Genomic DNA, 26,493 nt, shown 5'->3' on the forward strand with positions numbered 1-26,493 from the left:
TCCTGTATATTCCTTAATTCCATAAATGAGTCCTTCTTTTGGACATGGTAAGGAAAAGACGTATGCTGCACTTAAGTTCTAATTTAAAAAATAAATCATATAGTTTTATGCAAATGACATTATTAACATGGGAATGTTCAAAACTCCTGATATTTGACATCTTACATTTTGTTGGTTTATTAACATATAATGGAATCAATTCTTACTGGTATCTCACCACTCTAAGCACGACTATCATTTGAAATATGTGACTGAATTATTTACTATTCAGAATCAGTGCACTGGTCCTTAGTCTACAAACACAATAATGATTGGAAATCATTGGTAACTCCGAAGTCACTTTTACCACTAAGAATAAACAGAAGCTGAATACAGTTGGTCTCTGGCTTATTGACTTAATTGGGACCAAGATCTGATTGGTTACTCAGAAAGTCTGTAAGTCAAAGGTGACATGGAAGTGCTTGGCATCTTTTCTACATGCAGCTAATTGCAAAATGTGCACCAGCAAAAGCAGTGGTATTGGACTAAGTGACTACTTTGAGAATCACAAATGCACTTTTTTTTAGTGTGAGATGTAAATCACTTCTGAGAAAAGCACCTGCCAAATGAATAAATGTAAATATCAGCAACCCAGACATTTATTCATTTAGTTGATGCTTTTCTCCAAAATAAATCACAACATTAAAGCACTTACAATTATTTTAACTATATGTACAGCTAAGTAATGTTACTGGAGCAATTTAGGATAAGTACCTTGCTTAAGAGTACTACATCCAGAGGTGGGGGATTAAACCTGCAACCTTTGGGTCCCAAGGCAGCAGCTCTAACCACTACCCTACCAGCTGTCCCCCAGAGTAAGATTCCAATGAAACTTGAACTTGAATCACTGGATTCGGAAGCCAGCATACTAAACATCACACCATGGAGTGTCCATTCATTTACCTTGAAGTCCAGACAATTGTGCAACAGCCCAGTGCCACTGGTGTTAATGATATGGAAGATGACAAACTGTAGGATGACCTGCAGCTGGTTGCTTCTTTTCAACCTTGTCCACTCTTTTGAAAAACTTTCAACCTGTTTGTGGATCTGGGGAAGCTCTTTCTCTCACACTCACTTAACCCAACCAGGGTTTATGGTGAGCCGGAGCCTAACCCAGCAACACAGGACGCAGGGCTGGAAGGGGAGAACACACACCCGGGACAGGACTCCAGTCCATCACAAGGCACCCCGAGCAGGACTCAAAACCCAGACCCACCCAAGAGCGGGACTGGGCCGAACCCACCGAACCACCACACCACCACGTCACTGCACCCCCCCCTTCTGGTGAAGCTTTGGTGTGCAATTTGAATTGGTATACTACATGTCTTCATGAAAAAAAGAAATTTGAGAAAAACCTGTTATTAGTGAAAAGTGAGGTACGCTAAAGTTCTTCTGTTGGGGATGATGAGCTGTTATAGACTTAACATTTATTTATTTAGCAGACACTTTTAAGTGTCTTCCAGTAAACTCTATGTTAGCGTATGAGCCCACACGCCTTATTCACCGTGGTGACTTACACTGCTAGATACACCACTTACACTCACTTCCAAACATCAGTGGAACACACACACTGACAGGAAGGCAGATGGAGGAAAGCTCGTAAAAAGTTGAATTTCTACTAAATAGAACAGTAAAAAATGCTATTTAAATAAATAAAAACGAAACATTTTTGTCGCAGCTTCTACAATTCCCAATTTGATTGAAAGTTCGCACGAAGAAGAGTACATCATCATCATGCATCTCCAAATTAAAATCGAAGTCGATAGCCTATAGCAGGGGGTGTTTTTGTGCATATATTCTTTGTTTTTAATGTCAACAAATGTATTTCCATTCTAAGACTCACTGCTATTAGAATAATTTTTAAAAAAAAAAATAATAATAATTCTAGCTGTAATAAACGTTTCATTGACTAGCAGCGACGTCCATACAACCAGACACACTCGCGCTCCCTTCCCTCAGTTCGTCATTTCCGGTGACTGAGGGGGGCGGGCCGAAGTCACGGAAGTACCGTTTTCTGTGGGCGGGGCCAAAGCGTGAGACGCCGCAACGTGTTGTAACGGGACGCACGGGGAAGCGCACGCACAGTCACGCTTATAGAAAATTAAACAGTCCTGCCGAGCGTGTCATCATAAGCAGCTTTATTCCCGCTTTCCGCAGGACATGGACGAGCGGCACTCACCGTAGGCACCAGCGGCACTGAGGGTGAGAGTGAGTCCGACGGATCTCCCAGCATTACTCGTGCACGCTTTATTATTGATTATTTGTTTTGGGGGAGGGGGGCGCCGCCGGGCGGGTGGGCTGCGTGTACGCGGGTTTGTTGTGTGAGAGTGGGCAAGTGGAGCGGCTTGCCGTTGGAAGCCCCCCCTGTGAAACAGCCAGAGACTTAGTTTGAGTGATCGCCACTCACTCACTGGACTGCTCAGCGCCACGCCACGCCACGCGGGACATGCCCTCCTCAGGTACATACTAGTAACTATAGTAGACGTCACTAGCATCAGATTCGGGGAGGGTCGGCTGTGTACAGGATACACGATGATGGGACATGGACACACAGTAGACACACACATGAGAGGTCCGCTGTAGAATAACCTCGGTGGTGTGGGGTAAGAGAAAACACGGGTTCGAGCCTCAGGTATGTATGGACCATCAAGTGTGTGATCACGTGGGCTGTGCAGCAGCATGAGGTTTACAGCATCAGGGCTGTGGCCTGAGGAAGGTAAGAGGATGTAACGTGAGGTGGGTACCATTTACAGTGTCCCCGGACCGTCGCGTGCCCGGCGCGCGCGCGCGCGACTCTCTCTGTCGCTGCTGACCCTGGCTGGTGTGAGTCGTTGCTCTCTCCCCCCGACCGACGCAGGAGCGCATCCAGGCTGAGGCTCTTGCCACGTCGGCGATCCCCGGGGAGGCGCGACAAACTTAATTGTGAATTATTAATCTGCAGCGTGGATCGAGTGACCGTTGCGTTGGCTCAGGGTCAGGTGCGCTTGTTCCTCCTCGGTGCGATGAACCGAACGGGCCTCCGCCGCTCCGGTGTGCGGGGATCCCGGGATGGTCACGTAAGGGTGAAGTATGGCTTTCCAGCAAGTGGCATCCGGCGCAGAGCCCACGAAACACATTTCATCTGTCACGATCATGTATTGATAAGCCAGAACATAATTGGCAAACTGTATCACCTGCTTGCTTTTTGAAATCAGGGCTCAGAAGAAGGTCGTTTCCAGCCGTGCTCGCAACACCGTGAGCCGGACCTGCGCCAGATAATATGACCGCTTCTCTCAGAGTGAACGTGTGGAGCAGTTGTTTGCGTCCCTTCATTGTCCCCTCAACGCACAGATTCCTGCACCGAGGATGCTTGACCTCGAGCGGCGAGGAGTAACGTGAGCCGTGCTTGGGAAACGTTTATTTTTTAATCATCGCGTGTGTTACCTGCAGCGTGAGTCTTGTTCGGCACATATTAATTATATTTTCCGCGTTTCGTACGCAAAAGCAACTTAGATGTACGTGTATACACAAAAAAAAAAAAAAAAAAATGCGCCAGGTCAGCAACACAGACAGGTCGAGTCAATGTAGATAATTCACATTTGTGTTATATATTATCCTGGGGGTTTTGCAAAAGACGTTAAAAAAGAATGAGAAAAGACAAGCCAGGTCCAGAGCGTAAGACGCCTTCGGCATCTCGGGTTTAAATAGGACCCGGGGCCTCGTGTTTGAAATGACGAGAACGCAGAGGTTTGATCAGAAACTTTGCGTATTTGATGTTGCGCGCGAATCTAAGCGAAAGCTGAGATTAATAAAATGTGCAGCGCGTCGGAACGTCTCTGTGATCCGCATTCCCCGCGGTACCGTCTGCTCAACACGTGGATGTTTTGAAACGTGAGAGTGGGACAGTATTTCTTGTTTCGACCCGCTGTCGCACACGTGTAGAAAAGTGTCGGCTAAATGAATGAGAAAAGTGCGGCATCCTGCCCTGTGTCTGGTGCCAAAGGAACCAGGCGTGAGGTGGCGCGGGGTCGGTGTAGGGAGAGTGCCATCATAAAAATGGTTTTATTAAAACGCATCAGGCAAAAAAAAGAAAACGCAAGTTGATCAGATAAAAAATTGTCTCCCAAGATAAATAAAATACGTATTTCTCAAACTTCGCTCCCGAGTTGCTACAGCATCCGGTCGGTTTTTTTCCCCCCCAAAGTCTCCTCGGCTCACAGCATCGTTGGCCGCGCCTGGTGCTCGGCTCTTTCGGCAGGTGAGGTTAGCTGTTGAGAAGGTGTGGTGTGGTCTGCGTCCCACATAATACACACACACACTTTCTGAACCACTTGTCCCATTTGGGTCGCGGGGAACCGAAGCCAAACCCGGCAACTCGGGGCGTAAGGCCGGAGGGGGAGGGGACACACCCAGGATGGGACGCCAGTCCATCGCAAGGCAGGCACCCCAAGCGGGACTCGAACCCCAGACCCACCGGAGAGCAGGACCCGGTCCAACCCGCTGCGTCCCACATAATAATGGTGATCCTCCTGATTGTATGGCAGGAGTAGCTGGAGGTCAGAACAACCCCTTGAGTACCCAACCCGAATGGCTACAAGATCATCCAATGTGTTATGGACTGTACTCCACTAACGTGGTGTGTATGATGGGCGGGGGGGTGGTGGTGGTGCAGCCTTATTGCTTGTGAGCTGCACAGGTAGGCAGGAGTACAGGAATCACTGCGGTGCATTCAGACTTCCCGAGCGACACCGGCACAAGCTCCCGCAATCTCATTGTTTCCTCTTGTACTGCGGTTCATTATAGCGCCCGAAAGTCCCCTGGGGGGGAGCTGCACTTTTTGTGTGGGACTTTGAAATGAGAACACCTTGAGGATTTCCCAGCATTGGATAATTTATGATTCTCTATCTGCGTGGTAGTGTGTCCCTCTGCCACGTTACAATTTGTGTCATCCTCACCGCTAAATGATGATGCAGGGGTTCGCCGCAATATTCCGGCCTGTTCTATTTTCTGATTATTTTTCATTTATCTACACGTCGATGCAAAGTGACTCTGTTTCATTTGTATAGTAGGCTATTTTCAGTGGTTTACCCATTTACACAGCTGGATATTTTTCACTCTGTGAATTCAGGGTAAGCACCTAGGTCAAGGGTACGACAGCAGGAAATGAGATTCAAACCTGAGTCCTGGACCAGGCCTTCTAACTCCTTCGCTCCTTGCTGTCCCGTACCCAGTAGGTGAGTTACTTAAAATCCCTCCCCCCCAAAATTTAGCTGGATGTGGCCAGAAATTTCTGTGCAACAGTTTGGGGTTCAGTGTCTCTCAGTACTTGAACCAACAACCTTCAGGTGGAGAGTTTCTGGTTTTACCCGCTATGGTGCCTAGCTTCCGTTTCTCTCGTTGAGTAAGGCTGGAGGACAGCGGTAGCCTCTTCTGAGTGTGTTCAAGTGGCTCATTTGCGATCAGATTCACCTCCATACAGGCAGGCAGTTGATATGCAAACCATGTGGCCTTTTCGGGTACACAACTCTGGGCTGCGTTTGTTGCGGTGTGGAGAGCTTCTCCAGGTGTTTCGGTGTGCCGAGGGGCTCCCGGGGTCTTCGGCATTGTCGGCACCGGAATGCCGGGCTTCCCGTTGAGTCCCTCCCTTAGAGGGGAAGTTTTTGGGCACTCGGTGTCACTGAGAGGGAGGGGAAGAGGAGACCGGCGTAGCGAGGACAGCGATCGGGAAGGATCTCTGCGGAGTGAGCAGGAGCTGTCGAGGGAGACTCCCACTGTATCTTTTACAGTGTTTACCGAAGGAGGAGCTCCACCTGTTTCTGGCTCATGGCAGCGGTGTCCAGGCTGCGCTGCATGGCGGATGTTGCACGACATGCCTTGAAACACGTTGGCAGATCCTGTTTTTTGTCCTTTCTTTTTTTTAAACGCACGCTTTTGCTCTTGCGCACGTGCACACGCCGGCCTCGCAGCTGGAAATGGCAGCGGCGGAATCACCGTACATCCCGCGCGGAAGTGAACGCCCCTGTTGGCTCTGAGCTGTCTGGATGAACACCTTAAAGCTTCTGCTGTGACGTCGCAAGGCGCGTGAAGTCGCGGGCGCAGCGGACGCAGCGATGGACCCGTCTGTGTGAACCGTGTCTGTCTCCCACAGAGAATGGGCACAGTGTCCGCGCGCTGGAGATGTCTCTGGGCCGGCTCCTACGACGCGCCTCCTCAAAGGCCTCTGACCTCCTGACCTTCAACTCCGGGTCGGCCGGCTCCAGGGGCCTGCTGGATGGCGAGATCATATTCTCCAAGAACAACGTGTGCGTGCACCCCGCCGAGCCGCTGCCCGGCTTGCCCGAGCACCACCCAGGTACGTCCGAGTTCGACCTCGCGGATCGTCTCCCTCCCGCTCCCCCCAGGGTCGCCCGCTTCACTCGGGCGTCCTCTCGGCGTGACCTCCTTCGCTTACGGCGCCTGTGCGATTGTGTGGGCGCGTCGGCCCCGAAGCCGAAGGAAATTCCCTTAACCGTCATCCCCGTGGGCGTGATTGAAGTCACCAGCCGTGAAAGTGAGGCCTCTCCCCTGCGGTGTAAAGCACGCGCTACTTTACGCTACATCTATTCATTCAGCTGATGCTTTTCTCCAAAGTGACTTACAATGTTAAGCTACTTTACAATTATTTACAGATTTGTGCAGCTGAGTAATTTTTACTGGAGCAATTTAGGGTAAGTACCTGTGCAGCTGGAGGTGGGATTCAGTCTGCGACCTTTCGGTCCAAAGGCAGCAGCTCCACCCACTGCACTACCAGCTGTCCTACAGAGGTGTTTTTTACTAGATGAGCACCACTTTTTACAGCATTATGAAAATTTTTTATTATTTTATTATTTTTTTATTAAAAAAAAAAAAAACACATAATTAAATATGTGAGGCCCCAAAATGATAGATGAAGGGTAGCTGGAGTTGCTCGTGGAAGCACAGCCCCTCTGTGCGGACCGGACCTCTCGCTCACGATCGCTGCTCGGACTGTGGCCTGTCGCTTGGTGCTCGTGGTCTGGCGTCCCAGCAGTGGAAAAGCCCGTCTTTGTTCTTTTCGCGGTTGGTAGCGAAGCAGGGATTCCCCTCTTGGCTGCTGGAGATGTCTTTTTTTCCATTGATTAATTTAGCAGACGCTTTCCTCCAAAGCAGCGTGCATATTTTCTGGCACCTTTGCCCAAGGTGACTCGCGGCGCTAGATACACTTCGCTGGACTCCTTGCAGTCATTCGCCCACCTATAGAGCGGAACGGCGTTTAACACACACGGCGCAATTTAGTCAGCAGTTCACCTGAAACACACCTTTGTACTGTGGGAGGACACCGGAGCACCTTGAAGAAACACACATGAACATGGGCAAAACATGCAGACTCCACTCAGACTGAGCGGGAATTGAACCCGCATCCAGTTGCACCTCCTAGGAGCTGCAATCACTGCTATCCACTCTGCTTCTCCTGTTGTTATGGAGACCGTCAAACACTCATCGTACACTGCTCGTCCGCACGAAAAGTGGACGGTTGAACTGCGTCACCAGCGATCCAAGGCCTTTAAGTGACAGCACCGCTCGACAGCTGGTAGGTAACAGTCCTAGTACCTAAGGAGGGAAAGTTAGAATGACGCTTTAAAAAAATTACACACTTGCTCTTTCCATTCTGTATCTTTCATCAATGCATTTTTATGTGGTCAAGGAACAGGACACATCAGAGAGCGCTTGGATTTTTTTCTTCTTTTTCTTTGAAAACCCTGCTGAGGCCACGAACCTGTCCTGACTGACCTCCCCCCTCCACCCATCCACCTGGCCAGGGTACCTATGTGTACACATGGAGAAGGACGAGGAGCTGGGGACCACGCTCATCCTTACCTGGGTGCCTAACTCCCGCATCCAGCGGCAAGATGAGGAGGCGATGCGCTACATCACCCCCGAGAGCTCCCCCGTACGCAGGAACCCCCGGCGGCGCCCACGCCGAGCCCAGTCGCGACCCCCGCCGACCTCGGGGGAGGAGGACGACGACGAGGCGGCGGAGGAGGCGCAGCCCTCGGAGGGGCAAGGCACGGAAGCGCAGCCGCTGGAGGAGGGGGACGAGGGCTCCTGCGACCTGTCTGCGGACGAGGTGAGCCGCGACAGCACCCTGGGGTCCGATTCGGACACCTTCTCCTCGCCCTTCTGCCTGTCGCCCATCAGCGAAGCCCTCGGGGAGAGCAGCAGCTCCGTCTTCCTGGACAACGAGAACAGGTAGGAGCCGCCGTGGTGCCGGAGATCCGGTACCAGGGGTACGGGCAGCGGGGAGAGGGTGAGCACGGGTCGGCTGGTCCCGTTGTGTTGACGGGAGGGTTCGTGTCACCTGCTGCTTCTGCTGGAAGCCACCAGAGGGAGCGTTAGCCGTGGTGCTGTAATATGGCCCAGCATTTGTGTAGCTCTTAAATACCGTCCACGTGACTCCGTACAGGCACGTTTGAAATGACTGCATTAATTTTCCGTCCTTTCTTTAATTTTCGTGCCTTTCATCATCGTTACTGCAGCGCGGCAAGGGTTACTGGCAGGCATTTTCATGCAAGGTTTTTCATTAAACTATTTTATCTGTTTTTCTTTTAAGTTCAAGACCACACTGTTGCGAAATGCTTATATTTCAGACGTACGGTGTTTAACGGCATTGATACCTTTTAAAAAGCCGCTTCCTTCCTTTTGCCTCCTGTAGATTTGCTTAGCGTGCAGGCTTTTTTTTTTTTTTTTTTTCTTTTTTTGCCACATTTGTACCACGCCTCTGTTTATGGAGACCGTTTGTTTAAGCCGCTGGGGTTGAGTCCCTGTTCAACAGCCTCGGAAGAAAGAGCTCCAGCTGAACGCACTGGCAGAAGAAACTTCGCTGACTGCTCTGTTGGCGGTCACGTGACATGCGGTCCGGCTAGAAAAAAAAAAAGCTTTTTCCATATGCGCTTTCAGTTAGTGATGGAAAAAATGAGGTTAATTAAACGCTGGTGAGTTATTTAATTCAGCTCTGTCCTAGGGAAGCAGTAATCGTCGTGACGGAAGAAGCTGCGTTTCCCTTTGTCGCATAGATTTGTTCTCCCGCCTTCTGAAGGAGGACACTCCAGAGGGGTCCTTTGGAGCAGTTGTGAACTGACCCACCAAAGGGTTTCAGTGAATGAAAGGAATGCATAATACATCCTTTTGCTTTCCTCTCTGCGTTGGCACAAAGGGGTGCGTGTAGCTCTCGCACGCTGGGGTTGCTTCTCGTGAACCGCGAGTCTTTGCTCACTCCGGGCTTTTAGCTGCGCTGTGGACGGTGTTAACTCCATATTACGCTGGTCACTTCGGCGGGCCTTTCCGGCGTCAACCGTGCACAGACTGAAATGATGTCTTCACAACGTGATCTTCTGAGCCTCTACATACAGAGGAGGGACATGGAATTATTGCTTAAGAAGAGTGGCGAGTTAAGGAATGCAGACCGAATCTATAGGTGAAAGTCCATCGGTTATCAGAAACTGCTCGTCCGGTGCAGGGTTGCTGTGGTCAGGAGCCTATCCTGGAGGCATAGGACGTGAGGCAGGGAACGCCATGGATGCGATGCCGGTCCATTGCAGTGCAATCGCACGCGTTCGGTCGCTCGTTGACACTCTAAGGGCGGTTTAGAGTCGCAGATTTACCTGAAACGCATGTCTTGAGGAAGGAAATATGAGCACCTGGAGAAAAACCACGGAAATGCAGGGTGAGCATCCAGAATTCACACAGATTGAGCCAGGTTCGAATCCGAAGCCAAGGAACTGCGAGGAACCTGCATAACCTGCTGTGCCGCCGTGTCGCCCATTATGTTCTGGGTATGGTCTTTAAATACATTTGACACTAAAGGCCTGTTGGTGTGAGGTTGGGTTTCGTTACTGAGTTATGTTCACCTAAACTTTATAAACCTGTACACCGAATGTGCTGTAGGGATCCTTTGCTTAGCGCACTGCAGGTATCCTGTGCTCAGTATACTGTAGGTATCCTTTGCCGTGTGCGCCGTAGGTATCCTTTGCTCATTGCGCCGTAGGTATCCTTTGCTCAGTATACTGTAGGTATCCTTTGCCGTGTGCGCCGTAGGTATCCTTTGCTCAGGTATCCTGTGCTCAGTATACTGTAGGTATCCTTTGCCGTGTGCGCCGTAGGTATCCTTTGCCGTGTGCGCCGTAGGTATCCTTTGCTCAGGTATCCTGTGCTCAGTATACTGTAGGTATCCTTTGCCGTGTGCGCCGTAGGTATCCTTTGCCGTGTGCGCCGTAGGTATCCTTTGCTCAGGTATCCTGTGCTCAGTATACTGTAGGTATCCTTTGCCGTGTGCGCCGTAGGTATCCTTTGCCGTGTGCGCCGTAGGTATCCCTTACTGAGTGTGAAACAGTGAAACACCCACTGATACGAACCCAGCTGTCACTTAGCCTTTAGTTGCACCTATAATTTTGGTGCCTGTGCTCTGAACCCGTCTCGCCTTCGACTGCCGCCACCTTTTCATGGGACACCGCCGTTCTTTATCGGAGAGGAATACGAGCGGCCCCTGTGAGTGTACAGCAAAGCCCGCGTGTCTTACAGAAACGAGCCGTGCGGCGTCACGCTCTGTCAATAGTATTGCATTTACCAGGTTTACAGGGAGAGCACGGTAATCTCATACCGTTTACCATCCGAAATGAACCGGCAGTCGGAAATGGTTTTGCGAGATGCGGATCCCTCTTTTGCAAACTGGCTTAGGGGACACGGAGCCCGCGCTGTAGTAATTTATACCGCTGCTTTATGTGTGCTGATGATGTATGGAAGAGGTTCCCCTGGCTGGTGCTCAGAGTGGCACGGAGAAGCTCGTTCAGCACACTGCCTAAATAATTCATTGTAGGAAGGCAAGTGCTGTGCCTTAGAGAACTGGGCAACATATTTGAGTTTGCCCTTTATTCCAGTACAGACGCATCCTAATGAAAAGATCAGTTTGATCTGGGGTTCTGCTTCTGCTTTGTGTCTGATTCACTTCATTTAGGGGGGAAAGGTCATATATAGTGTCAGGTCATAGCTGTAGAAAGGTACTGCGGGATTGGAAATGCTCTTTTTCTGTAAAAATTCCTTTTATTCGCAGCAAAAATATTTTTTTTAGTTACTGAAAACCGGAACTGGGTGAGAAGCAAAACAGCGTCCCGAAACATTGCAAATAAGTACGCGTACATAAACATCGTCAACCTTCGGCCCTTCCGTTATCGGGGGCGGTCGTGCGGCGTTGTCTGGGAAGGTCCGACAGAATGACGAGGTACTTCGGAAAGGTGCGTTCTGTTAATGAGCGCGAAATTTTGTTCCCGGATTGTGAGGGAGCAGCGGCTTTTGACTGATTTTGGCCTGACAGCCGGGTAAAGGCAGGAGCGACATGCAGCAGGAGCAGAAGCGGCATCCTTGTTAATTTGTTAATTATGAGAGATGATCGGAGTAATGCGGTGACTGAGATAAGCCCGTGGAAATGCTCTGTGTGTGTGTGTGTGTGTGTGTGGGGTCACTCCCCCCTGTGGGACACAGAGCACGTGGTTCCAAGGGGTGCAATGAGCCCCTGCGGCCACATGAGGGAGACAAAGAGAGCAGGATGAGCAGCACATGGGAGTGGTTCATAAACAACATGGTGGAGGACATGAGAAAGAGCAGCCTTGTAGTAGAGGAAGGGCAGGGTGAAAACATTTTTTTTTTTTTTTTTTTTTTTTTTTTTTTTTTTTCCCCCTTTCTTTTTTTTCCTTCCCTTTTCATGAGTTGTTTTGAATGCTGCGCATGGACGCCCCTGTGCGCGCGTGGGGTGTGTTCCGATCGGCTTTGGGCCTCTCGGCGCTCCTCGTCTAAGCAGAATAACAAGGCGCAATCGATATCCTCTCCTGTCCGTCTCGCTGCGCGCATCGACTCGCCTCTGTTTTTTTTCCTTTTTTTTTTTTGAACGCTGTCAGCGAATCAATTTTCAGCGAGACGCATTTTGGCTGAACCCGCGCGCCCAATCCCCACTAGTTGCTGGGAAACAAGTTTGGTGATTTGTGCTTTGTCAGAGTCTATTAAAAACTGTGTCACTCCTTCGCTTCAAGTGCAGCCAAGACCTGCCATGGAGGAGCAGGGGGGTTGGCAGGGAAAAAGGAGAAAAACGGGAGGGGAAGAGAAGAGAATGAGCGTTTGCCACGAGAGCCCATCTCCCCTCCTCCATCTCTGTCTACGAGTCTCTCTCTCTCTCTCTCTCTCTCTCTCTGCCCCCCACTCCGCTGGGCATGTTTATCGTGCTTTGATTTTATTTTTTTTTTTTTCCCCGGCTCTCCTCCGGGTTTTGCACGAGGCCAGATCTCATCTGACGGATGAAAAGAATATAATGCTTTTGATGAACGGACGCGAAGTCGACGGTTGCGTCCGCAGGCACATCGCTTGTAATCGTGCAGATCTGTCATGATGCTCGGTGTGCGTGGGAGCGTGCGTCTCCGTGTGCACGTGTGTGTGTGTGTGTGTGTGTGTGTGTGTGTGGGCCTACGTGTGCACATGTGTATTTGTGTCTGGCTTTGTTTGTGTGCCCGTTAATGTTTACCTGCTCATACTTCACGCGCAGCAGATTTCGGCACCAATGCGAGGGGCTCTGCTCCGCCCCGACACCCGTTTTTTTTTTTCTTACGGCGACACTTCTCCGATTAAAAATGACACGGCTTTCATTTCTGCAGTTGTGGACAATCGATGAGGCGTTTCCGATCCCGGGCCGCCGCATCGAGAGCCCCTGCGCGGAGCCCTCGGTCCTCCTTTTAAGAGTCTGTGGTCACGTCACGCCGGCGTGTGCGGTGCTGAGCCACGGGCGACTTGACGCCGTGCAAGTCACGGCCTCGAGCGGCGGTGGATCCCGGTGCTCATCCTGCGCTGAGGTGCGCGCGCCCGTGATCCACCCGTCTGCCTCAGCGAGCAGCATCCATCAGCGTGCTCGTTCAACACGATGCGCACACTCGAGGAGGGGACACACCCAGGACGGGACGCCAGTCCATCGCAAGGCGACCCAAGCGGGACTCGAACCCGAGACCCACCGGAGAGCAGGACCCGGTCAAACCCACTGCGCCACCGCGCCCCCCTCAATACAATGCCTGTGGAAAAAAAAAAAAAAATATATATATATATATAATAATAATATAAAACATAGGGTCTCTCAGCCAAATCTCCAGCAAACGAAAATAGCAGAAATGAAACCTGTGACCCAGTTATTTCTGCTTCAAGAGCTCGTGCTGTCTTCCGCACGCCTGCTCCCCCGACGGAAGCCGCCAACGTCCTCCGCCGACGGCCGGGTGAGTCACCCGGGCGGAAGATCGAGAAACGCCGGGCCTCGGGGCGGTAAGGTCAGCGCACGGGGCGACGCGTGTTTGGGATCCCGGCGTATCGCAGCAACTGGCAGAATGGCAACAACGGGATTAAAAAAAAAACAGAAATGGTTACTGCTGCGCCGCCACGAACGCAGGCGGGTCATCAGAGGAAGATGGCGATGATCGTTCGGGTCTGGAATGATCATCTGGCTGCGGGTGTCGAGTGCAGCCCCAGTCTGATAATAAAGCTCCGCTGTACCATCCATCCCTTCCCCCTCGCTTTTCTTCCATCTCGACCCGCCAAGGCCAGAGCCGCTGCATTTCTCACGTTTCGCACGTCCTGGGTTTTTGCCGTCGAGAGCTATGGAGAAGATGACACCGGGACGCCGACCGTACGTGGCCTCCCGTGTTTACCATCGCACCTGGAGCCAGAAGCTCGGCTCTCGCGGAGCACGCGGGCGCTCTGCGGCGCAGGTCCGAGCGGCTTCGCCGGGCGCGTCTGCGGCCGTTTTGCTGTAGATCGGCGACGTACGGCGACAGGTCAGTCTCCATCATAACCCTCAGTCAGGGGTCCAGGGTAAGTCGTGTTCGACGGACGCCTTCAGGGGCCCGTTATCGGAGCGCTGGAGCACCGGGCTGCACGCGGAGCGCCGATGGTGCCGAAAGGAGCCCGTTCCGGGCGCTCTCTTCGTCGGTACGTACCGCTCGGCCGGTTGCGATGGCGGCGGACGGATGGCGACACGTGCAATAGGAGCTGCGGGCTTCCTACGTGGCGAGCGCGGGTGGCGGCACGCTCCCCGCTCAAGTTACCCCCAGAACCGCGGCGCGGCGCCGGGAAGCGCGAGGGAAAGGCAGACGAGCAGAATCGGATGTCGAGGGGAATTAAACGTCAGACAATTGGATTTGCGTCTGCCGCATTTCCTCCTCCCGCTCACGTGCGGCGGCGTCAGCGGGAAAGAGAGGCCGCTTCGCGGACGGCGCCGAGCGCCCGAGAGCGTCTCCGTTTCGTCGGGAGAGCTGCTCGCGTCCCTGCGGAAAGAGACGAGTTCGGGTAGCGTGGCCGACGCCGGCGCCGCTGGCAAACGTCTCTCCGCGTAAGAAATGCGGATGAAAAATGTGCTTCTCGTTCAGTGACACGTCACGCACCTTCGCCCATTTCTGCAGGTGGATTAATAGTGAGGTGTGTGAATGGGTAAATAATTGTTGGTAGCTTCACGCCGCAAGGCACTTTGGACAAAAGTGTCGGATGGATGAGTGAGTGAGTGAGTGAATGAATGAATGAAGCTTTATTTACCGCTGATGGAAACTCTCTCTTTTGTTGCAGCAGCATGCAATTTACAATATTTATACTTGCATAAGTTTGATGTGTATTCAATGTATTTTTTGTAGAGCATTCTTCTCACACAGTGACACAGAGAGGATGTTGTATGTATATATAAATGGGTAAAGTAATGAAACAAATGTTTAGTGAGAAAAATAATAGGAAAAGAAACTCACGAATGACCAGGCAAACATATTTAAATATGTGAGAGAGACGTTGATTGACGTGGCTGGCACGGCGCTACAGTGAGTATCGCTGCTGTCTCACGGTGCCTGGGTGGTGCGAGAGGATGTGGGTTTGATCCCCGCTCAGTGCGGAGTTTGCATGTTCTCCCCGTGTCTGCGTGGGTTTCCTCTGGGTGCTCTGGTTTCCTCCCACACTCCAAAGACATGCTGTTCAGGTTCACCCATAGCTTGTGAGTAACACAGAGTGTGTGTGTGTGTTCCACTGATGTATGGATGAGTGAGCCAGTGTAAGTAGTGTATCTAGCAGTGTAAGTCACCACGGTAAATAAGGTGTGTGGGCTGATAACACTACATAGTTCATTGGAAGTTGCATTGGATAAAAGCGTCTGCCAAGTGAATAAATGTAAGTGAGAAGATGCGTGATTGAACTGGTCTGGTAGCTCAGGAAATTAGTGTGCATCACTAAAGTGGGTAAAGTTGGTAACACCATTAAAGGAGAAGGGAGTAACGCGAAGGACATCGTAGCCGAAGGCGTGACCGATTTCCTGATGTTACTTTTTCCCCCCCTTTCCTTCAATCAGGGAGATGTGCGATGACTCCATGACCCACTCCGCTAGCTCCGCCTCTAGCCTTGACAGCCACGCCCCCTCCGAGAACAGCCAATCGCAGGGAGCGCGGTGGGAGGAGCAACAGAAGGTCCTGGCTCTAGAGCAGCTGTGCGGAGTGTTCCGGGTGGACCTGGGCCATATGAGATCGCTACGTCTCTTTTTCAGGTGAGACGGAACGTCGGCGCGCCCGTTACACACCCCGCGCTCAGTGGGCCCGTTCTCTGCCCTCTCCCTTCACGCCTTCCCTCTGGTTTCACCTCACCTGCGCACTCCAGGCACTCAGGTGTGTGTCACGTGATGATCACCATCGCTTTAGGACTTGCGCACATATGCAATGATCTCATAAAGTACGCGGATCTCTTCCCGGCTCTCCTTTGCAGGCTGCCTTCAGACGTTAATTACGTGCGGCCCGGGTTCGATCGCGGCTCAATCGGCGGCGACTGTCCAATCGTGAAAAGCGCGCGGCTCGGATCCCGCGAGCGGACGATTCGTTCCTCCGTTGTCCGTCTTCGTTTATCGCATTCAATTTTCAAATTGGACATCCTCAGCGGTGCGCAGCTGAGGATAATTGCTCGAGCAAGATGCATCGCGGGTTCCGTCGTGGTTACAATGCGCTCGCAGGTATAAAAGGGAAAGTAGGCTTTTCTGTCTAAGTGAAGAAAAAGAAAATGATTGCAATTTCCCTACCGTTTCGTTCGGAGCTTTATGGTTCCGTACTCAACCTGCCCGACCCGAACGCTTTACGTAACGTGCACGGCGACGCTTGTTTTCGTCTTCTCGTTCCCGTTCCGTTCCGGTCCTGGATGAGAGAGCGCGGCGGTCCCTCGTCTCCCGGGATGCCGGGCGCCCCCTTTCCTCCCATCGCGCTCAATCTGGGAGTTCGCATGACTTTCGTAGCAGCGTACGGATACGGTCTTTCATCTGGCAGGTGCTTTTCTCTTGAGTGACGTTAACTCCAGGTAAAGGAAAGCGCATTCGGCAAAGGACAAAGAGCTTTAAACACGGACGCACTGTTGCCGTGTGAAACTTGCTTGTCTGATGCCATCATTTTGTGGTACGCTTTAGTCACGTAGAAGTTCCTGGCTCTTCTTCAGTCTGGGCTCTGCGGTGCAGGGTGTACAGAATACCGATGTGATCCTGGCTACATCTGGAGACTCAGCACACACCTCTGTCTCTTAATTTTTGGTTAATTATTATCTCTCCTGTATTCAGTTTATTTCAGTGGAGCAAAGTGGGTTGGACTAGGTCCCGCTCTCCTGTGGGTCTGGGGTTCGAGTCCCGCTTGGGGTGCCTTGCGACGGACTGGCGTCCCGTCCTGGGTGTGTCCCTTCCCTCTTGAGCCCTACGCCCTGTGTCGCCGGATTAGGCTCCGGTTCCCCGCGACCCCAAATGGGACAAGCGGTTCAGAAAATGTGTGTCTTTACAATGTATTCTTTATCAATGTTTATTATTATATGTGAACCAATTCCTCACGACAGCATTAATTGGTGAGGAGAAATCAGCCCTTTAAGCAATTTCTGTTGTGAGGGTCCAGCTGGTGCTGTTTCTTCCAGGAAAAAAATGAGTTGGTTCCCGGATGAGAAATTCGTTGCCGAAAACCAATTGAAAATGCCTTAATTTGGTATTTTATCCATGACAATAATAACACCAATGACTATTGGTAGCGTATCCTTGAGTGTAGTCTTTGTCTCCATTGTCAAAAATCACTTCTCCAGCGCCGGGTTGCGCGGGTCCAGCGTCTATCCAGGCGCCGTAGGGCGTTATGCATCATACGCTCGGGGAAGAGACCTGCTGGTATATTCTTGATATAAAGTGCACACGATGACTGCCTGTGTCTTTCTTTCACTCTGCGAAGTGTGCGCACCCTGTGACATTAAAGGCATCGTATATCGTTACAAACAAACGTTTGATGCCCACTCCTGCTATTGTACCTTTGGTTTTACCCCCCATTGCTTTCACTGAATTTCTCCAGGAAACATGACACAAGTGTAAAAATGCATAAATAACGGTAAATAGCTTAACTCTGTACGCTGCTCAGGAGAAGAGCATCGGCTAAATGAATTTATAGTAATGATGGTATTGAATTTCGGTTTCCGCTCGGGGTACCGGATTTACCTAAATTGGAGGTTGCGATCGTTGACGTTGTCAACGCGATAGAGAGCAGGAGTTGTATATTTGGTTTTGTAGGGCTAGTAGTGGTTTTGCTTCGTGCGGAACCTGGTCACATGAGGGCTGAGTGCACCGTTATTGTACGTTAGGTTGCCGTATCCAGTGCCGATGTTAATGTTCACGCAGCGCTTGAATCCCCCGGTGTCCTCGTGAGCCGCCGTCCGTCCCTTCCCCGCGGGTCCCTTCGCTCGGAGGGCGTGCCGGAGAGGCGACGTTCCAAGACCCGGTAAAGGTGACGATTGCGTCTCTGTGCCCTGCTCTCGTAGCGACGAGGCCTGCACCAGCGGTCAGCTGGTCATCGCCAGCCGCGAGAGCCAGTACAAGATCCTGCACTTCCACCACGCCGGCCTGGACAAGCTGGCAGAAGTCTTCCAGCAGTGGAAGTGCTGTCGCGAGACGCAGATCAAGGACCAGGTGAGGCCGGCGACCGCGTGCCCTCGCCCCGGTCGCTCGGAACGTGCGCGTCCCCTCTGCTCCGACCGAGTCGCCGGATACCCCGCGCGGAGCGTCCGCACGCCCGCGCGCTCTCTCGGCTTCCCGCGGTTTGCCGCGATCGCTCCGGATGTTCGCCGAGGGAACCTCGCCGGTCACGGCAGAGGGCGGGCCGGTTAGAGGGGGGCAGGCGGCGACGGTCGAGCCGCTCCGGTGGACCGTGCTTCCGAGGTGAGCTCTCCGCCCCGCCGAGCTCCTTGCGAGACCCCGGGTCCCGTTCCCGCGCGTTCCAGCGCGCCGAGGCTGCCGGATCCCGCAAGCCGCGCTCTACGCAGCGGTTTAATATCCCGCCGCGGCACTCTGTTGGCTCCGGGTGATATTGGCATTAAAAGCAGATGTTCCCCGGACGCCATCTGGGCCGGTCGTACGGGGCCGTGCCGCTCATCCGTTCTCTGCCCGCCTTCGGCTCGGCCGCGGTGTCCGCGAACTCGGAAACGGCGCCGTGCGCGTCTTTAACGTTTCTGGGTTTTTTCGCCGTTGCCCTCCTCCGTAATCGGTCGCTTCGGATTGACGTTTTTTGGGGCCGCGGCTGGGGAAAATAAAATTTGCATTCTATAAATGTTTTATATGTATTTATTAACCGCCTTGTTTGTTTTTGTTGCTGGTTGAGGGACAGGCTGGAGAGCGCTGATATTAAAGCCCGAAAACAAATAAATGCGGCGGAGGAAGAATTAGATTAAGGCACCGCTGCGGCGATCAGGCTCTGCGTGCGCCTGTCAGTCTGTCTCCGCGTGTGTGGGTGAGCTGTGATTCTCCAGCCCGCCTCTCCATGCTATCTCTTTACATTCCTCTTATATTCCTCCCACATCCCGGATTTAATAAGGGGGGGGGAAGTCTGTCTCAGGAAATTATACTTTTAATCAGCGCCATGCAAGGGGGGTTTTTATTAAAGTGCCGGTCTTCGAGCCGCTGTCTGGAGTGCTGATAATGGCCAATGCCACGCGCGCCCGCGCGCACACGCACACACACACGCGCACGTGCGCCACTGCTGCTGCTGGCGATATCATATTAAGCTTCGAACGCCGAGCTAAAGTTCCCGCTCCGCTTCCTGCCTCGGCTCCGCGCTCGGCCTCCTCCTCCGGGGCCGCCGCTCCGATCGGGCCCCCTTTCCCCGACCCCTCGCGCGGAACCGACCCCGTGCCGTCCCGCCAGGTGTCGGACGAGAAGTCGTGCATGCAGTTCTCCATCCGGCGGCCCACCCTGCCGTCCTCGGAGACCCACCCCGAGGAACGGCTGTATCGGCGGCTGGACGTGGCCACGTGGTTGAGGCACCTGAACCACTGCGGGCAGGTGGAGGAGGAGTACAAGCTGCGCAAGGTGAGCGCCGCCCGAGAGCTTCGAACGCTCTCGGTACACGATAGAAAGGAACGGAGAGGGAGAAGATGGGCGGATGAGAAGATCGGCCCGTTTAAAAGCGACGAGCTAAGCGACGTGGGTTCTTAATAGCTCGCGGTCGCCGCTGTCCCACCAGGCCATCTTCTTCGGAGGGATCGACCCAGCCATCCGGGGGGAGGCGTGGCCCTTCCTGCTCCACTACTACAGCTACGACTCCACGTCTGAGGAGCGCGAGGCCTGGAGGCTGCAGAAGCGCGCCGAGTACCAGGAGATCCAGCAGAGGAGGTGAGCCGAGGCGGAGCTGCTCTCACGCGTTGCCTCGACACGTTTCTCTTTCTGTCCCGTCCGCTCTCAAAATTCACTCAAGTCCCAGATGAACCGCTTTTAGACGAAGGGCACCCCGGACTCTCGCCGTGCCGCGGTACGGTTTGTACGTAGCGCAAAGTTACGGATAGAATAGATGTCAAACCGTGAAATTTGATGAATGTTTGCAGAAGACGTTTGTATATTATTATGTTATATGCGTATAATATATGGATGTATAAGTGCGTGTTTGTGCGCGATTGTTAAAATATCAGCGCAAGCAAACAAACTGAATTCCGTTGATTTCACTTCAGTAAAACACGAGATGTGCTAGAGGAATTAATGATGTACGTTATGATGACGAAGTCGTGAGGACATGTCAGCGGTGTGGATGAAGAGTCCTATAAAAAGCTGCCGATCCGTCATCTAAATGCCTCTCGGTTCGTGTAGGTTGCGTTCGTTCGTTTTTTTTGTTTCGAAATCGAAGCGCAAAATGTGAACTACAATGCCTTAATTCGTTTTTTGTTTTAAAAATTAAGGACAAATTATGGATGAACTATGTTTAAAAAAGAAAAAAGGGGGATGTGGTGGCACAGCGGGTTTGGCCGGGTCCTGCTCTCCGGTGGGTCTGGGGTTCGAGTCCCCCTGGGCGTGCCTTGTGATGGACTGGCGTCCCGTCCTGGGTGCGTCCCCTCCCCCTCCGGCCTTGCGTCCTGCGTTGCCGGATTAGGTTCCGGCTCCCCGCTCTCCACCGAGAAAATCGGCCGGATTTTTCAGGTGCAACTAATTAAGAATTTTATTACTAATTAAGCGCAGGGGTAAAAAGCACCAGGAAGTTCTAGGTTCTAGTTCAGGCTACTTGTTAGATTGGAAACATTGTGCACTTTAGGGCATTCATCCCATTTGGTATTGCAAGATTGTGATTTGTACACTTTGGATGATTAAACAAAAAAAGAGCATTAATAAACAAGTCCTTTTCTTTTTCGCTTGTGCGCTCAGAAACAATACAAAGCCGTTCTTCTCATTTTTCTGCTTTCAATTTCAAATCAAAAATCGAATGAACGCGACGTACACAAACCCCTCTCCTGTTGTTTTTCATCTCTAGTCGTGTTTTAGTCTCGGGTGCACTACCAGCCAAAGTCCAACTACGCTTGGTGGAATCTTTTTTCTTTTTTTTTTTTTTTGTCGTCATGATACGTTCAGTTCATGGCTTTGTGTAGGAAAGAGCCCCCTTGCCTTCCCAGCTCTCTGGCAGCTGGTCCCAGAGATGCAGGACACTTGTTTGTTGCTTTCGCTCCTCTCTCCAGTTTGTCCAGGTGTGCTCCCACTTTCAAATTTTATTTGTCACATACGCAGCCATACACGGTACGACGTGCGGCGAGATGCTTTTACGCAGCTGTCCGACATAACAATCCAGAAAGACGAATAACGGGTACTAAAATTTAAAGAAAAAAAAAAATACAATCTATTTATGCATATGTAAGACCAAAATATAGAAATATCTAATTATAAAAATGTGTGCGGCATAAGATGTAGCGCAATATGGTGTGCAGCAGTGCAATGTAATGTGCAAGATCTCGCAGGTAGTTCAATTTGAGTTTGTGTATATGAGATGGAATAGCAGAGGTGGAGTGGTTCCTGGAGGTGACTGGTATTTAGTCCTAGGTGTTGTATTGGTTGACGGCCCGAACGGCCCGAGGGAAGAAGCTCCTCTTCATCCTCTCCGTTTTGGCCTTCAGGGAGCGGAAACGGAGAGGAGAGTCCCTCGCTCGGATGGTTGAGGTCTTCCGCTATTTTCCCGGCCTCGTTCCACCATCGCTTGCTGTAGATGGACCGCGGGTCAGGGAGCTCCGTTCGGATGGTACGTTCGGCTGAGCGCACCGCCCTCTGTAGAGCCCGTCTGTCCTGCCGGGTGCTGTTCCCAAACCAGGCTGCGATGCTTCCTGTCAGGATACTCTCAGTGGCGCAGGTGTAAAAGCTCCTTAGCACCTTAGAGGACAGTCTGAAGTCTCTCGGGCGTCTAAGGCGGTAGAGACGCTGTCGGACCTTCTTCAGCAAGGCGTTAACGTGACGGGACCGTGACTGGTACCGTAATTCATCAGTTAGAGCCAAAGAAGTTCTAGGTCAACGTGTTCCTTTACCGCTTATCGGGGCTCCTGAGCGATTTCCGGAACGTTCTTCTCTTGGACCTTAACCGAAGCAGTCGCTTGAGCAGTCACTGGTGTTTTTAGGGTTTCTGCAGACCTGAATGGCTGGCTGGCTGGTGCTTCCCAGAGACCAGCGCCTAGGGGACAGAGGACACACACACACACACACACACACACACACACACACACACAGAGTCTCACATGCAGACACCCTCTTCCTCTTAGAGACCTGCTGGTTGCGTGAGGTTGCATCAGGTTGGCTGCTCTTTTTCCCCTACAGCGTTTTGGCTGCTGAGGTGGGAGGTAAAACGAATGGCGTGAATTGAATCATCCGGCTCCTCGCCGCCACTTTCGGGCCCTTTGACGGACCCCTTTGTGCAGTTCCGTCACGCCCGAGTCCGGGAGCCTCTTGGCTGCCTCCTTCCGCCGCGACCGAGCTTTCCTGCCGCATCGTTCCCTCTGCCCCCCCCCCCCCCGTGTAATCGCCAGTCCAAGTCCTCCGCGATCCTCTTTTCCAGTGTCTTTGTCTCCTTCCGCTTGTCCTCCCCCCTAACTGTCCCCGTTTCGACACCCCAGGCTTTCCATGAGCCCGGAGGAGCACAGCGAGTTCTGGAGGAAGGTCCAGTTCACGGTGGACAAGGACGTGGTGCGCACCGACCGCAGCAACCACTTCTTCAGGGGCGAGAACAACCCCAACGTGGAGAGCATGAGGTCCGCCCGGCTCCCTCGCGCGATCGGCGCTCGAAGCTCACGTGGTTCTGATGCGTACAACGGGAGGCGTTCGTGGCTTAGTGCCGCCCGTTAAAAAAAACATATTTAAAGGCAGTTTCTCAGGTTCTTGACACGTTTCACATTTTTTGCCTTATTCGTAGCCGAGTGTTTCGACGTCATGACGACGGCCGGCGTTTGCTGCTTTTACTCCGACTTCTGCTTATACTGTTGCTAGTAACAGTGCAGCTACTGCTTACCCAATTATTGTAATTTACCCCTACTCCTATTACTGCTATAATTATTATTATAATAATAATAATGATTATCATTATTGTTGTCATTATTATTACTGCTGTCACCAGAAGCTGGGCTCGTGTCCTTAATGCAATACCTTTATACCTTTTTGCAGGCGCATCCTGCTCAACTATGCAGTGTTCAATCCCGAGATGGGCTACTGTCAGGGCATGTCGGACCTGGTGGCTCCGCTGCTGACCGAGGTGCAGGACGAGAGCGATACCTTCTGGTGCTTCGTGGGCCTCATGGAGAACACGATCTTCATCAGCTCGCCCCGCGACGAGGACATGGAGCGGCAGCTGGTGAGGGGCGGCCAGGTTGCGCGTTCGAATCCCGAGACGCGCCGGCCGACGAAGGCGCGGAGGTGTTCTCGGCACCCGGGTTCCGTAGTACGACGGGTGCGCGCGACGGGTGTAGTTCGCGGGTACCGCGCAGAGTCTCGCTCCGCGATTCGATCGTCTTTACTGGGCGAGCTTGACCGGCGGTTGCGGGTTTGTGTCGCCTCCCCACCCCCCGTCCCGTCCCGTCCCCCAGATGTACCTGCGTGAGCTGCTGCGCCTCATGCTGCCGCGCTTTCACCAGCACCTGACCCATCTGGGTGAGGACGGCCTGCAGCTGCTGTTCTGCCACCGATGGATGCTGCTCTGCTTCAAGAGGGAGTTCCCCGATGCCGAGGCCCTGCGCATGTGGGAGGCCTGCTGGGCGCACTACCAGGTGTGGAGGGTACATCCCTGCCCCAGCGAGGGCAGCGCCCCACACACACACACACACACACACACACACACTCTTACTCAATGCCTGACTTCTTTGTGTGTTGCCATGTCTGTTGGACAGTGAAGCATCCTGTGGTTTGCGCTACAGTCCTGCGCATTCCAAATTGTTCAGCCGGTTTTATTTGTACCTCGCAGACAGCATTCACCCATGCTGGGTTTCACGGCTAAGTCGTGAACTAACCGGCGCCGCGTACGCAGAGAAAGTAACGGTATCGGTCGCGTGGCGGTGGTGGCGGCGACGGTCTGCTTTCCTCAGTACGGCCTTCTTCGAAGCTCGGTTCCGCCGAGCGCCGTCCGATGGGCTGGCAGCACCGGCGCCGACAAACGCTCACAAGCGTGGCTCACCGCGCGGACGCTTTCCCCCTTCCCAGACGGACTACTTCCACCTGTTCCTGTGCGTGGCCATCATCGTGCTCTACGGCGACGACGTCACCGAGCAGCAGCTGGCCACCGACCAGATGCTCCTGCACTTCAGCAACCTGTCGATGCATATGAACGGGGAGCTCGTGCTGCGCAAGGTGAGAGGTCGGGTTGCGGGGAGGGCGTGTGCTTTCCGGGAATCTGTTGCGCGGAATTGTGCTCATCTCAGAAAACCGACTTTGTCGTCTGACTTTAGATCGTGACTCTTAGTATTTGGTCAAGCGTGAAAAATGATGGTTTTTAATTCTGATTGTTTTAAGCAGACTTAAAAAAATAGGTTTATAGTCTTCTCCTTCCTTATGAAGCTAATTCTATCCTGAGAACCCGCTTTTAAGGAGAATCCTCATAAGTCGGAGATGCGATTACCATTCTTTGAACGGTAAACAAAACAACGTACGCTTTCTTGAGCTCGGAAATTCACATTCGCGTTCAGACTTTCAACGGTTTGACAGCGTTTGGATTGTCCGGACAGGGGCCGCGGAGACCGCTTAGTGGCGCCGCAATTACGGAATTATAAGAGGTGAAACTAGCAGATGAGGGAGTTGTTAACTGAAGAAGAACCCTTGGTGGCGCTGGTCTCGTGTCACTCGGCAGTTGGGAGGGAGGCGCACGAAATTCAACTTCGATTTTTGTAAACACAAAAAAAAAATGCTTTGTAAGTCAAAGCAAGGCCATTATTGCGAAAGTCAGATTCCCGTAACCCGCAATAGCATATCTCGAGGTATGGCTGTAGCGACCAGTAGTTAAATTTTCCAAGGGTAGGGTTCATGACTTCTACATTTGTACTCCGGTACAGGTGTAGAGCTCAACGTTAGCAGCTGGAGAAAACGCCAAACTGCCGATCCGTAGAATTTCCATTCGGCCGTCTGTCGCGGTAAAGGGTTTTTTTTTGGTTGATTTCCAGATGAGAACCGTATTGAAAAGCGCTGCTGGTGCCGTTCTCAAAGAAAACGCAACAGCGCACTATAATAAGATTTAACGAGACTGGCTATAAACACATTGTCTGTATTCTTTCTCAGACTTCCAGTTTAAAGGGCATTTTCTTTGTGCCTGTTGGTAATGGGATTTTTTTTTTTTTTTTTTTTGCCATTTTCCAGAAACTCCCGTACCGAGAGTAGGCCGACAGCTGGCACCGAACAGACCAGGCCAGATCGTTATTAGATGCAGTAAAATTTTACTGAGTTTCTTTTAGTAGTGCAGCTGGAGATACTTTTTAGATAGTAATAATCTCGTTTCCAGGCTTTCTTCCATTTTCGTTGCCATCCCTCTTCTGTCGCCACCTTCTCTGCTCTGTCCCTGCCTCCCAGGCCCGGAGTTTGCTGTACCAGTTCCGCCTCCTTCCCAGAATACCTTGCAGTCTGCACGACCTCTGCAAGCTGTGCGGCCCGGGCATGTGGGACAGCCGCTACATCCCGGCGGTGGAGTGCTCCGGCGAGCACCCGGACTCTCAGAGCTGCCCCTACGGAGGCACGGCGGTACCCCTGCCCCCTCCGCCGCCCTCGCCTCGACCGATCCCGACCCCCGAGGGCAAGAGAGGCTCCAAGACCAGGGACATATTCACGTTCCGCAAGCAGTCGTGAGCACCTGTCAGTGGATGGCATATGAGAAGGAACTAGAAAGAGCTACACCGTGGTGCTTCCCCGACACCTCTCCTTTTGTTCCACTTCCTCCTTCGCCGCCTACTCCTTGCTCATGTTACAGCCCACGTGATCGCAGGCATTTTGTTCTCTGTTGCGCTGACCTTGGTGGCGTTACCTTCCGCGCTGAAGCTCAGTTGTTTCGGGAACTCGCCGAACGCATCGGGCCCACGGCGTCGCTCTGGCTCAGAGCCCCCCGCGCCCCTGGAAAGGGCTGCGGGACACCGCTGCGTGTTGGCATGAGGAACACCAGACAATCTTCACTTTCTTTTTCTCGTTCTTGTTTTCGGTCTTTCTTTCAGCAGGGTTCTGTATGTCGCTGAGGGGCGACTTCCTCGGCGCCGCTGCCTTGGCAGCTGGGTATTTCCACAAATGGTCTTATGCAATTAGTCGAGACCCCATACGCACAGCCGCGCCGTTAACTTCCGAAGACCTTATCAATCGAAACATTTTCTTTCTTGTATTTTCCTAAGTGGAAGAACGATCTATTCTATCCTTCCAGTAGAGCAGAGCAGTGATTATTTTGCTTGTTACAGTAGAACCGCTCACATGACGCCAGGTAACTTGTTCGGCAACAAAAGCTTGGAACAGGATGGAAAGTGCCCCAAAACAAGGCTTGTTTTTCTTGTTAAGTTGCTCCTTATCAGATGTAAAATTCTCAAGCTGCGTGTCTTATCCGTCTGCTGAAGAGTCCACATCTTTCCTTATATTCTCTCTAGAAATGGGTGTTCTTGCTAAATCATGACCATGAACAGGAAATGCTTTTT

General features: G+C 52.1%; 1 protein-coding gene across 2 annotated transcripts; it reads left to right on the top strand.

Annotated features, from left to right (window-relative positions):
• Positions 1-2,084: 2,084 nt before the first annotated feature.
• Positions 2,085-26,493, top strand: tbc1d16 (TBC1 domain family, member 16). Of its 2 annotated transcripts, XM_029247078.1 has the most exons (12): positions 2,085-2,241; positions 6,167-6,370; positions 7,836-8,265; positions 15,419-15,610; positions 17,881-18,028; positions 19,259-19,423; positions 19,578-19,726; positions 22,468-22,602; positions 23,012-23,198; positions 23,431-23,610; positions 24,041-24,187; positions 25,397-26,493. In XM_029247078.1, exons 2-12 carry the CDS (start codon positions 6,196-6,198, stop codon positions 25,667-25,669), a joined length of 2,181 nt encoding a protein of 726 aa, XP_029102911.1. In that variant the 5' UTR covers positions 2,085-2,241; positions 6,167-6,195; the 3' UTR covers positions 25,670-26,493. The 2 variants fall into 2 exon arrangements, with proteins under 2 accessions (XP_029102911.1, XP_029102912.1); XM_029247079.1 differs by lacking the exon at positions 22,468-22,602.

Source organism: Scleropages formosus, chromosome 20 (genome assembly GCF_900964775.1).
Source record: "Scleropages formosus chromosome 20, fSclFor1.1, whole genome shotgun sequence".
Taxonomy (NCBI): Eukaryota; Metazoa; Chordata; class Actinopteri; order Osteoglossiformes; family Osteoglossidae; genus Scleropages; species Scleropages formosus.

Coding starts and splice junctions, on each gene's coding strand:
- tbc1d16 (XM_029247078.1), top strand. CDS start 6,196: ATGTCTCTGGGCCGGCTCCTACGACGCGCCTCCTCAAAGGCCTCTGAC. Junction 8,266..15,418: donor TTCCTGGACAACGAGAACAG/GTAGGAGCCGCC, acceptor TCCTTCAATCAG/GGAGATGTGCGATGACTCCA. Junction 24,188..25,396: donor GGGAGCTCGTGCTGCGCAAG/GTGAGAGGTCGG, acceptor CCTGCCTCCCAG/GCCCGGAGTTTGCTGTACCA.